The 14,328-nt window shown below is 31.8% G+C and overlaps 1 protein-coding gene and 1 long non-coding RNA gene across 3 annotated transcripts in view; both read left to right on the top strand.

The window, feature by feature from the left end:
- Window positions 1-14,328, top strand: part of nrm (neuromusculin) — a 361,740-nt gene that overhangs the window by 28,757 nt on the left and 318,655 nt on the right. For both annotated transcript variants that reach the window (XM_089711855.1, XM_089711856.1), the window contains exon 2: window positions 3,761-3,931. In XM_089711855.1, coding sequence (XP_089567981.1) covers window positions 3,868-3,931 — 64 coding nt within the window. In that variant the 5' untranslated portion in view covers window positions 3,761-3,867. The remainder of the gene's footprint in view (window positions 1-3,760; window positions 3,932-14,328) is intronic.
- Window positions 9,925-11,237, top strand: LOC149476685 (uncharacterized). The gene is made up of 3 exons (XR_016317834.1): window positions 9,925-10,469; window positions 10,597-10,658; window positions 10,733-11,237. It is a non-coding gene; the product is annotated as an uncharacterized LOC149476685 (long non-coding RNA).

Genomic DNA, 14,328 nt, shown 5'->3' with positions numbered 1-14,328 from the left:
ATACAAAAAATCAACGTTTCCTCTGTATAACTTTCGTTCAAATATTCCGTTTTAATTATTATTGACTGCTGGAGGCTGAGGTCAAACCTAGTTATAAATTCTCATCTATACCTAGAAATTACGATGAATGTTCTACGCTAAACAGTGTGTACATATTTGATCGTCTGTCCGTGTGTACGTGGAATAGATAATTCGATACACGTTATTTGATAAGTGTACGTAAATAGGTCGCTTTACCCTACTTTAGGGTAAATCTACTTATTGACGGGTAGTTAACTGTTTAGTTCACAATTAGAGATAATGTAATGATTTGTTCATTGATATGTGAATACTGACGTTTTGTCTTCAAAGTGATGTTTTAAATTTAATAATATTCTAGTTACGTTGAAGCCTTTTTTTTTTTTTTAGTGGGGAAATCTTGCATAGATACCCACGGCTTCCGGGGAAGAGGCCGTGGGTTATGTCGGATTCCTACCGACCAAAACCCCACTGAGTTCCGTCAAGCCGCATCAGCGACAGGGCCACGGTATACGGTATGTGTAAAATTCATCCGTGACCCCATCAGCGGCAGCCCGTCACCGGGCCCAAACAGGCTAAGAGCCTGCCAGCTCTACCCTCATGGAAGTTACGTTGAAGCCTAGCAAAACATCAAAAACATTATTTATTTTAATATAGCCAAATATCCAAAAAAATAATAATCTGTTAAGATAGAGCTGTTTCATAAAAATATAAGAGCTGCCCTTCTCTAGGCTAGTTTCTTTAATGGTATTTGTAGTTCTTATTCATTTATTTATTACTCTTTAATAAAACGGTATAATATGGGAAACTTAATGATTAAACTTAATGCAAAATACAGCATAGTTTATGAGGCGGCCTCATCACTTAGAAAGATCTCTTCCAGGCAACCGGGGCAAGTTAACAAGCTTAATAAAAATATTGTAGCTATACAGTATTACCTTTTTTCCTCGTCTAAATATTTCCTGAATCATTTAAACTCAAAAAAGGATTCCTTAACAAAACCACTTCCTAAACAGTTAAATTAAAAGTTCATCCCAACGGTATGTGGCTGCCATGTTTAAATATTTACAACGTAAGACCAATGTATGCCCCTAAACCGTTACAGCTGTTGAATACCTCAGTAATTAGGTTAATTATTTCAATGCATTAGTTATACGAAAGGGGTTGTTCATATAGTTGGGAAACTAAGATATTTGCGTTGATAAAATTTGAAAACTTGTTTTATTCATATGAACAAGTGCTTATGAATAATCATTATTGAAAACTTCCACCGTCTCTTCGGAATGTCGCTTATGTTTACTCTTTTAAATCTCTTTAAAATCTTCAATTAGATAAGAGTTATAAGCCAGGCAACGTCGCGTTTAATTGTATACCTTAAAGAATTAAGCGTAAGTTTGTCTTATTTAAAGATATTTTTATGACTCTACATTTAGGACTAACCAATTTTCCAGGCATTCCTGAGTTGATCTGTGCGAAAAATATAGCTCATCTTACTTGGTAAAATTGTAGCTTTATAATGGTTAATTAATTTAAAAAATCGGTCAAGTAGTTTTTGATTTAAATCATAACAAACATACAACAAAAAAGAGAGTGGATGCCGACCACACGTGTAACAAGTAAAACTTTTTTGGCAAGATTCAAATATAACAAAATCGTCGCCTTATTCCGTGACGTATAATGAGTATTGCATGACGCCACCTAGAAATTTTACTCTCAACGCGCCTAAGGAAGTTTCTCTTCAAAAACCTCTACATAACATTTATATAGCTTCAATTTTACAAACATTAAAATTGAAACAATTACTCAAATTATTAGAAATTGTATTTAATTAATGTAAACATTTAATTCCAATATGTGCATGCCAATCAACTGTTTTGTTTTGCTTGCCTATAACAGTTTGTGATTACCACAAATCATACAAATAAACATTTTAATTTATTTGAAGCGATTTAATAAACAAATAAACTGTATTTTGTGGCTAAAAGTGAAAATAGGCTAGGAATTTGAGGTAAAAAGTGTTAAATGACTTCAAAATTTTCAAATTAAATTACTAAGTATTAGATTGGAATTCGTGTTTATGAGTCAGTCAATCACAAGTCAGTTTTGCTTTTATAATTATACTAGCTTTCAGCCCGCGGCTTCGCCCGCTCTGTCTCAAACATAATAAATTATTTACTAAAACCTTCCTCTTGAATCACTCTATCTATTAAAAAAACCGCATCAAAATCCGTTGCGTAGTTTTAAAGTTTTAAGCATACATAGGGACAGAGAAAGCGACTTTGTTTTATACTATGTAGTGAAGTTCTTAATATTAATTTTGCTTTAATATAACTGTATTGTTCACGTAAATATAGCTGAATTTTAATGAAATTTCGTGTAGAATTTGACTTACAAAATACTATGACTTTTTAATAATTAACGTTTTTAAAATTTTTACGTTTTTTAATAATCAATGCGATGATATAACGAACAAATAAATAAATAATGGGTATAATTTCTTCACAGTAGTGAAGCGCGGGCAACAAGCTAGTATACACAGCATGTAGACTAAAATATCCATTATCCTCTATTACATCAATTAATATCAAAATATTTGCAAAAAGGAAGCGATTAGAACTCGATCTAACCACATTGTAACGCGTACATAGGACGTTCTGTATGCGCAGTTCCACAAATAGACAGGCGCCCGCCGGCAATGTATTTATAGCATCTGACACGCATTCTGGACGTTTTTACACTGGAGCGTGACGTCAGAGGAAATTCGTGTAATGTGGTATAATACTGTAGCGTTGTTGATATCTAAGAGTTACTGGTACATTTGAGATTAATATGTGTTATTTATATATTTAAAACAAGTTTACGGCCTGCGGCTTTGCACACTTATTCAAAAGAACTTTCCATTGCAATGAGTATATTTTATCCTGGTAAAAAGTAGCTTATGTGACTCTCTATGCTACAAACTATGTCTAGACATAAAAATCATATCATAAAGTTGCCCCGTTGCTCCGAAAATACAATATGATATGCAGCTTATAAAAGCTTAATAGAACAATTTAGACCAATGTGGCTAGTGTTGATCGAAACTCTATTAAAGAGATGATATTATAATGCATTCAAAAGCACACTTATTTATTTATTATATATTTTAGAAGCTACTTCGTTTTAATAATAAATAAAATAACAATGCGTTTGACCTTTAACCTAATTAGGATTAAACACGTAGCGGAATTCCTTCGTAGTATTGCATTTATAATGTAGCGTAAACCGTTCTTCAGATTGTGGCATTTGTAAGGCTTTATACAATAATATTGTATATAGTATTTATTACTAATAGAAGATAATGTTAATAAATAATATTATATTAATTATACTAGCTTCTAATTCGTGTTCTGTTCATGATATCAATTGAAAGCAGCTTGAAATAAAACTGAAACGATCGAAGAGTATTATTATTATGATAAGAATGGATTAATATACTGATTTTAAATATAGGCAAATAATAACAAAATTTAGTAGAATGTTTTAATCTTAATCTTCCTCTCTATTAACTATTTTTAAATCGCTTTAGTAGTTTTCAAGAGAAAATGGAACATTCAAATGTTTTCCATATCGTATCGGATCATAATAACTAAATAATAATGAATCGTCGAAATGTATGTCCATGCATTACTACAAAAACTTTTTGTATTTAAATGTTTTTTTTAAACAAATAAATTTAATATATTTTTTCTTTTTGTTTCAGATCCACAATGGTGTAAAATTTGAGTGAACTAAAATATTCGACATTTGGATTCAGTACTAGTGTAGTGTAGTGTGGTGTAATGAAGTGTTTGTGACTCGAAATCCAAGATGGCGTCGAAGATTTTGACAGTTGTTCTTGCTGTCATGGCCTGTCAGGCGTTTGCTGAAAGAGGTTTGTAGATTTAGCACAGAATATACTCAATACAAATGCAAGATAAATGTAAAAGTAGAATGCCTCGTTGTAGAAGATAGAAATAGAATAGAATACGCTTAATATTATTACCCCAAACAATGGTAAATAGTTGCGAATTATTATTATACGATTTTTATACAACTGACATAGAACATGTTGTTTGTAGATGATGATGTTGATGATGAATAAGTTTAAGAAGAAAAAGATATAGTTCATTGTATTTTTTATTTAATCAGGTAGATATTTTAGAACAAATCTACCTGATATAATATGATTCTTGAGAGAAACCTGCGTTACGTCCTACGACTTCCTTTTTATTTTATTTATTCAGGATGACAAACAGCAGCACATTAGTAATTTATTTTCTACTACTTTCAGTCATGGTTTACGAGTGAAGCTGCAGAATCAAGCTAGTTAATTAATGAAATACGCTTCATTATATTTTTCTTAAAATTATAGGCTAGAAATGCGTACTATTGCCACGGGGTAGATAAGAGCCTATAGAGTGGAGACATATTCTTTGGGAATTCTTTAAAACTATCTCTAGAATGCACCCATGCATATACTGGTCCATTTTAATAAGTATAAGAAGAATAAGAAGATAAACAAGGAAATAGTAAATCAACATCCATCCGTGACAAAACGTTCGTGATGATATTATTTATAAGACAATAAATTTTTTTATGAACTGAAATTTTATTTGTTTGTCATTTAAATCTCCTTAAAAGCTTTTTAAAAGAATTTATATATATAAATTTATGTTTTAAGCCTTTTAAAAAGTTTTTTTTAAAACAAAAATTCAAATGAATTGAAATTTGATTTATTTATTGTTCTAAATACCGATTTTCAATTCAATATACTACAATTTCTAGCTATGTTATATCTTTATACCATGCTGACCACTGTACCCACAATCTGAATGCTCCCCACAAGTTTAATGTCTCATATAATAGGCTCGGTAAACCCATTGGTAAACAACAAGGCATGTAATCGATCTGATAGCTCGACAATGACTAACTTCCTCTCTAAGATAGATGAAGTATTTATAGGCTTAAATCTAAAAATACCCGCATATTTATTTACCTATTTATTAAAATTAAATCAGTTTATATATTATGCATATATTCAGATGTTGTGCTTTGAAATGTATATTAATAATAGAAAGCTGAAGACTGTTTGTTTGAACGTGCTAATCTTAGGAAGTACTGGACCGATGAATACTTGAATAGATTCAATAAAGTTCTATTTATGTAGTGCACCGCTAGTATAAAAATATAATATAAACGAAAAAATAGTAACACATCTATACATCAATTCAAATCATACATTCGCACAAAGAATACTTCAAAAAAGACAGCCCAGTCAAATCTATTTAGCTAACAAACGTATCTAAAGAATATTCCAAATAAAATGTAGTTTTTATTCCTCTATCAATCACGGGGAAGCAAAATGAAATAACTAAATTGTAGCGCAGACGTGACAGTTATTTTTATACGATAAAAGTGTGGATTTGCAAAAAGCTATTGTATCGGCTAAGAATAAATGGTTTTCAAAATTCCAAGCTGAATTTGATAACAGTGAGATTTATTTGCCCTTTGGTACAGTGGTTGACGCATGAGTGTAGAACCGAGAGGACCTGGGTTCGATTCCCCGTGGAGGAGAAAAAAAAATGTCTTGGTCTGGCAAAAACGATCAGTGAAACAGATGTATATGCATAATGCACCTCCCTCCTATGGTATACAATACTAGGAAATATTGTAATACTGTGGTACTATACTGTGATTTATTTTGCAAAATAATCTTTTGTATATGTTACGGCTAAAGGTAGGTGAGAACATAAACTTAAGATTAGCCGGCTAAACTTAGGTTTATTTTCGACGAGGTGTTAATGTTAGTTTGTTCTATCTTTAGCCGGCTAAACTTAAGTGTAACCGCAGGCCCGTGGCTAAAAATGTCGGGGTGGGTAGATTTGGTTACTATAATACATGTAAGGAACAGGGCGAGTGTTTTCTGGCACTTCGCCGGCTGCTGCCGCAGCACGCTCGCTGCGCTCGCTCGGCTCGTGCGGGTCTTAAGAGTTCTAACCTAACCTAACCTAGCCACCAGCTTTCTGCCCTGAGTCGGGGTGGGTAGATTTGGTTACTATAATACATGTAAGGAACAGGGCGAGTGTTTTCTGGCACTGTGCGGGCCCCTCAAGCCCTCCACCGGCCCGGCGCTAACCAAATCTACCCACCCCGACATTTTTAGCCACGGGCCTGCGGTTACACTTAAGTTTAGCCGGCTAAAGATAGAACAAACTAACATTAACACCTCGTCGAAAATAAACCTAAGTTTAGCCGGCTAATCTTAAGTTTATGTTCTCACCTACCTTTAGCCGTGACATATATAACTATGTTTATGTAATCAGTTGTTATGAAAGTAAACAAACGAGATAGGATTAGAAATAAACAATGATATACGTGTGCCTAATGTTACCAGTTTAAAATAAACAATTTAGGTAAATATCCTTTTATTAAGGTGAACATAATATTTTAAGGTATCTTTCTATTATGTTATGTTGAAATTGATATTTTGGTTTTATGGCATTAAAATGCTTTATAAAAACATAGCTTTTTTGTGGGCAGTTATGTACATCTTATTTAAACTGTTAATCACGTTAAACAGTAGCAAAGATTTAGATTGAGTTTGTAGAAAATATGACATTGATGTATGTGTATGTTTTGTACCGAGCAAAGTCGGGGTTATATGTAATACCCCAAAAGCTATAACTAAACGTTATTCATCGATGATTTTTATACTTCCTCTTTTCATATATTATAAGCAAACAATACTCAAACATAGCATATACAGCAAAAATAGCTCCTATACACACGTGATACAGTTGAAATTGCATTACAAAGTCGGTTCGGAAGTTACATAATAGTAGAAAATGATAAATAACTTTGTAACAAGAATCCTTGGTCAGCTTTGATTGATGAAGGCCTACTCTTTGACTTCACTGGACTTTGCCAACTACCCTCCATTGTTGGAATATATCTTATGATTATAAACCCGTAAAAAAGTTTCGATATATCTTCAACTAATGGTTTATCCCGGTTTTACTCGGTCAGAGAAAATAATTTACTAAGTACAGATACAGATACAGAGTCGATTGAATTAACTTTGACGATGCAGTGATTGTAAAGTGTATTTTGAACGTTACATGTACAAAAATACATGCTAAAGTATTGTGTAGGTACTTTTATTATATTTAATGCTTAATTTAGGTACAGAGAAATAAACTATTATTATAGAATAACTAGCGGTCCGCCCCGGCTTCGCCCGTGGTACATATTTACGTTTTCTCTACATAAAAACCATCCTCGTACTTCAAGGAATATAATAAAAAAAGAATTATCGAAATCGGTTCAGCCGTTCTCGAGTTATGCGCTTACCAACACATTTTGCGATTCATTTTTATATATAAGAGACTAGCAGTCCGCCCCGGCTTCGCCCGTGGTACATATTTACGTTTTCTCTGCATAAGAACCATCCTCGTACTTCAAGGAATATAATAAAAAAAGAATTATCGAAATCGGTTCAGCCGTTCTCGAGTTATGCGCTTACCAACACATTTTGCAATTCATTTTTATATATAAGACTAGCGGTCTGCCCCGGCTTCGCCCGTGGTACATGTTTACGTTTTCTCTACATAAGAACCATCCTCGTACTTCAAGGAATATAATAAAAAAAGAATTATCGAAATCGGTTCAGCCGTTCTCGAGTTATGCGCTTACCAACACATTTTGCGATTCATTTTTATATATAAGATAAGATAGGCAAACTCTAAAGATAGAAGGGCAGATTCTATTATTATGACTTTTTAGTCAAAATATACCTTATTTGTTTTAATTAAACAATGGTATTATTTGTGTCTGAATTGAATATTCGTATTTATAAATTGTATTCACAAAATATTACCAATTTACACGGTTTCATAGTAATTTAGTTTTTGTACCTGAATATTGCCCTTCAATAAATACATTGATAACCTACTAATATTATAAACGCGAAAGTTTGTGAGGATGTGTATGTGTGTGTTTGTTACTCTTTCACGAAAATACAACTGAACCGATTACAATGAAATTTAGCACACACATAGAGGGTATAACTTGGATAAGTTTTATCCCGGAAATCCCACGGGAACGGGAACTATGCGGAATTTTCTTTAAAAACACGGGCGAAGCCGCGGGCGGAAAGCTAGTTGATAAATAAAGGTTATCAACTAATTAATTGATTTAACTAAAAACTATTCGACAAGAAACTGTAGGCAAAGTGTAATAATGAGATTACATCCTACACGCGGCAGCCGAAGTCAATCATAAAGCAATTTCGATATAATTAAAGGCTGTAGCTAGGTGCTTTTCATGTCTGCTTTTGTTGGTTATTGATTGATTTTAAGTCTTATGTACGGCGCAATGTATAGGTTAATATGATAATTTAACATCTTGTGGTGTGGTTATCTCTGGATTATTGTCAAATTTTTGAATAAAGTGTAGCAATTTTTAGGTCTTCCTACAATAAAATTCTGATATTTTATATTTTGTTTAAATTGTATTTACATAAGTTTTTATAATTTCGTTTACTTCAAATCCTTTTCATTACTACAATGGTATAATATTATATACTACATAATTATTATAATAATTCTTAAACATTTAAAAATCATGTATATTAGGACATTTTCGTTCTTTCGTAATGTAATCTTTGTTACTATGACTTATTTCCTTGTTAAATTGTTATAAATAGAACATAATTTATGCTTTAATTCCCATTACAGTGGCTTACGTGAAATACGCGTTGGTTGTTCGGTTGTCACACAGTTAACTTGGCAATTAATTTGCTAGAGTTCACCTTAAGATGTAATACATAAATAGAGCGAATATAGGTACTTGTATTTGGGAAAATTATAGACTAAAGTGATGAGATTTTTATATATTCGATAAACTCAAAAATTAATGGATCGATTCGAAAAAAAATTTCTTATGCAAAAAGTGAAAAATTATTAAATTTTGACATCTACAAAAATACTAGGTATATTCATCATCATATTCATATGTTTTTCTTGTATTGGGATCAGATGCAGGTATTTAAAAAACGCAGAACTTTTCTGTCGTTATGTTTACATGATAATCATGATGATTTCGAGATTGAAAATAGAAAAAGAACCTAATAATAATTTTACTTAATAACGAAATATACAATATACATTTCAAGATACGTCTAGACATGCTAATAGATATTGAGAAATTTTAAATTACTGTATATAATAATATATATGAAAATAATATATAAGTACTTAGTTTCAAAGGTTTAATTTTAATAGAGACAATAATTATATTCAGCCAACACAAAATGCACAAATAAACGCACCCCATCCAAAACCAGTCAGCGAGAACGAACGCTTAACCTATTCAATCTCCAGTTTAACAATTACTTACACGAGGCGAAACAAAAAAGGGTTAAAGAAAATATAAATTAGGTGGAGTTTTGGGAAAATCAAGGGCTCATTATAATGAAATACAGGCTAAAGATGTTAGAATAATGAATAAATAATGTTAGAACGTTCCAGAAAAATTACGCCCACGTGGTACCTAGTAATATTACAATATTTATTTAATTGAAGCCGCGGGGATTGTTAAAAAATCAAAGGCTTTATGAATACTAATAATATAATAACTATAAATTGCTATTATTATTTCAAACTATATCATTTTACCTTGTAAAATAAGTGCTACGCTTTTGGTGTTTATCTGTGTGTAATTTGATAATACACTTACATAAAATATTCTAGTATCGTAATACATGTCTCTACTAAACACTGAAAATCTCATTGAAAATCGATTGACAAGGTATGCGATCTCGACAAAATTGGGTATGTTTCGTTAAAACTTTTATTAAGGTGATGAATTAATTTTTCTAACATTTACGGCCCTTTTTAAACCTTCGTAATTTTTATATTATTAAAGTTGTCGTGATGAAAATTCTTGACAAGAAAGTTCAATAGTAACACAATACGTCTACCGTTTTAGAAACATGATTCCATGATATTTTCTCGATAGAAAAAAAATACAAAGTTCTCATTGTTATTTTTTTTTAATCTCTGGCATCTTCAAAATAACAAACGTAAAGTTACGACTTTTTGGATATTAACTATAAAACATACAACCTATACGTCTACCGATTTAGAATTTTGAAATATGCGATGGTTTTGAAATAAACAAGAAATACTTGAAATTAGCGCGCGACCAGCCAATATAGCGAGAGCCGCCCTGTACCTTCCTACCCCGATCGCTGCACGAGTCATTCCCGCTACGGCCGTCACACGGGGAACTTGTGTCGCTCGCGCCATCGTAAAAAAGGGTGACAACACAATAAGACAAAATGAGACAAATGGGGACAATAAAGAAAATAAGAAGAAGAAACATAAAGGTTGGAGGAAAAAGAATGCTTACAATTGGAACAAATTAATGAAGTAAGTTGGTTTTATTTTAAATTTGATGATAATTGTATTATAGACGATGTTTGATATGTACCCCTGTTTTAAGTACATAACGAATGTGTAAGATTTTTTTCATTTATAGCATAGATAATCTTTTCAGAAATCCGGAATCCAGAAGGAAAATAAACCCACTGATTGTTCACAATGTGAACCCACTCCTTCGTAAGTACCTTTATTCAGTCAAAAATGTATGTTATCAACGCTCTACTGGTTTTATCGCATGATTCCATTTTTAGCAAAAAGCAACAAAGTGCAAAGAAATAAAAAATCATGGTGAACTTAGTGGAAGTATGGTGGCCGTAATATGGAACAGGAGCTCATTGGAGTAGTATTATATTTAAAAAAATACGAAAAAATTTCAAGAATTACATTTCTTAGTACTTAGGTGGTAGATAAGTATGTTGTATAAAGAATTTGATGTTGATATTTATTTCATTTATACTTACTACACCTGTGCGGGAAATTGCTTAGTACTAAAACAGGTTTATATTCATATTTACATAGTTTGTTAGTTTTCATTTCGAAAAATTTTGTGTAAGTATATTAAATTGAGTTCCTGGGTGATCTGGAAACACACTTGGGCCCGGAAGATGGCGCTGCAGTCACTCCTCCTAATCACATGAACCGATTTGGATGAATATTTGTGTGCACATTTCATTGTTGTGGGATGATTGGTTGATTCGTTTTCACATTAGCTAATATTATGTATTTTTGTTGTAAACTTAATTTAATGTTTATAATACATTATTATTGTATAAATATATAATATATATATAATAGGTATAAATAAGCCAGTGTTCGTCTCACATTGCTGTACCTGCCTACCTACCCTACCAGGGCCTAACTTTGTTCTGGCTATTTTATTTTGATTATTTGTAATGAATAATTACAATTATAATAGAGTGCAAAAAATAAATACATGCGTCAATATATTTTGTGTTTTTTTTAAAACAATTTTTTTATTTAAAAAAATATCATTCCGACCGCGGCTTTGCCCGCGTGGAATTAGGTTATATCGTGAATCCTGTTTTTTCCCACAGAAGTGTTCAGTTCGGATAAAAAGTATCCTATGTGTAAATCCAGGCAATTAGCTATATTTTATCAAAATTGGTAATAGTCTTGACGTGATTAAGTAACAACTAACAAAAAAATATACAAATTAACATCCAAAGTTTCGCATCAGTTTTACTGTATTAGTGATATCTTCCACTCTTGACTTTGACTGAGAAGAATTAGGGTTTATAACTTCTTTCAGAAATAGTACCTTTCATTTCTGGGCATGATGTAATATCTACGTCAGCATCAAATTCTATCTAAATCAATTCAGTAGTCCGCGTTATTGAGTACCATTTCATTTTTTCAGAGTAACAATATTTTTTGTTATTTAAAGATTATTTATAACCTGTATTATTTTGTAATAAAGTAAACATTACGAAATGATAATAATTATTAATAATGTCTAAGTAGTTGTTAAAAAGAAGATTATTTGTTTATAAGCAAGAAAATAAAACCAATAAATCAACAATTAAATAAATGTATGACAATATTATAACTGTATGACGACTCCATACATGTTTGTCCCGAGTCGGCCAGCGGCAGCGCGGCGAGTTTACAAGAATGACTTCGCGCACACTCGCGTTCGCGATAGCGAGCTATTAGACTCCGCCCGCCAAGCAGTGGATTTTTTTTGTGTATCGTCTTAACCTCATAATTTTTATATTCGTCTTATAGGATAGAAAATTCAAAATCAGCACGAAATATATAAAATCAGAAACGAAAGCACAACGCCAGATTGCATTCACAATTGTATCCCCTTTAAATTCATTACAGAATCATTCAATCGATTTAACAAATTTCGGTCACCAAGTCACGCATAAGATTGCCAGAAAATACATCAACATCCCAATATTAAATATGGGAAAATTCAAATTTAATAGCGGCAGGTCAAATGCAATTTATGAAATGACTACCCAATTCTACTTTACAATTTCCGCGTACCGTTAGCATAAAATTGAGGTGATTTAAACATGATTTAAATGAATAATTTCATGGGATAACGTTTTGACAGGAATTATAATATTACACGAGTTACTTGGAAGATTGTACAAGGTTGTTGAAGTTTTGTGTTATTAGCTGTTGTGTGAACATATGTATAGTAATTGAGTAAGGTCTGATTTTTCAATCCTTGGTTAAAACTTATTCATCCAATAACGTATTAAACTACCATATCAAAAATGTATTGTAATTGTCCGTATTTGACAGTTTACAGGTGACATTTTAAAATGTTCGTGTAATAATTTATTGGACGGATAAATTTTAACCAAGGATTGAAAAATCGGCTTTAAATTGAAATTAATAATTGAGATTAATATTTTAGACGCTTATGATAATTTATAATAATGATCAACTAATTTAGTGGATTGTGTATCTGCTTATTCTAGTGGATGTGGGTTTTATCACCACTGCTAGAAAACATGTGTCTAGGTATTTTACATTTTATATAGAAGATATATCTTTGAATGAGTTTATCGCTTGATTAGCTGACATAATACAAAAGTTTTTTTTAATGTAAGAATAATACATATTAAAATCATACATTTACATGTATAATACACGATTATTATTGCTATATTGTAATTTATTTTCTATCGTTACCAATGCTAACAACAAATCCTGATTCCTCCAGGGCATTAGATACATATATATTATATACTTCCTTATATGAGCCCGTTGAAATTTCTAATTCATTTTAGAATATTGTTTTTTTTCATCAGATCCTAATTCAATAAAACCAATATTTTTCCAATAAAGAGGGTTTGTTTGTTTTCGGTATAATTTATTATCTATCGAAAAATTGTTTGGCGAATTTTGTTAAATTTTTTGTTTGCCAATTTCATTTGTAATTTTTCGTTCGTTTTTGATTGAATTTATGGTCCATTTATCAATGTTTATTTTGTTAATTTGTTTAAATACGCTCAACGTTTAGTTTTTGGTTTTTATATGAGAGGAGTTATATTTTGATAGCTAATTTTATACCGAAAATATGTTTTATCGAAACGAGATAAAATAATGATCGTGCGATAAACATTATTTCTTCTTGTGTTTAGGTATTATGTGCTACCTATTTAAATATGTAATCCATACTAATATTATAAATGCGAAAGTAACTCTGTCTGTCTGTCTGTTACTCAATCACGCCTTAACTACTGAACCAATTTGCATGAAATTTGGTATAGAGATATTTTGATACCCGAGAAAGGACATAGGCTACTTTTTATCCCGGGAAATAGGATAGGTTTTATCCCGGAAATCCCACGGGAACGGGAACTATGCGGGTTTTTCTTTGACTGCGCGGGCGAAGCTGCGGGTGGAAAGCTAGTAAATAATAAAGATGTCCATTCTTTAATGTTTTCATAACGTATAGAGACATCGATAAAAATGCTATGCTTTTGGGATTGATAATTATCACCAAATGAGCCATTTTTCGTTTTAATTAACAAAACAACTTCATAAACATCATTCCCGAGTTTATTTCACACATTTATTGTACCATCAATAGTATGTATATAGAACAAATTACAAGTACAAAGCAAAGTTCCAAAGGTCCCATTTGCGACACTAACAGGGCTTGTAAATCCATGGCCATTTGTAAGAGACAGGCTTACGATGCCCCTGGGGCAAGGGGCACAAACATGCCCCATGTCCGTTAGTTACGAATTGATCGATGGAGCTTTTAATTCATTTGGCTGTGTTGGAATGTTTTTTTAGTGCAGTGTACGAATATGGGTTAGTTTTTCACGTTGATGTTAAATTTTTATTTTAAACTAGCGGT

The sequence above is a fragment of the Colias philodice genome, chromosome 27 (assembly GCF_061535455.1).
Source record: "Colias philodice isolate Cphi_HAF_F1 chromosome 27, ilColPhil1 Martin Lab GWU primary, whole genome shotgun sequence".
NCBI lineage: Eukaryota > Metazoa > Arthropoda > Insecta > Lepidoptera > Pieridae > Colias > Colias philodice.
Note: the sequence above shows the minus strand (reverse complement) of the source record. Positions and strands in the feature narration are given on the sequence as shown.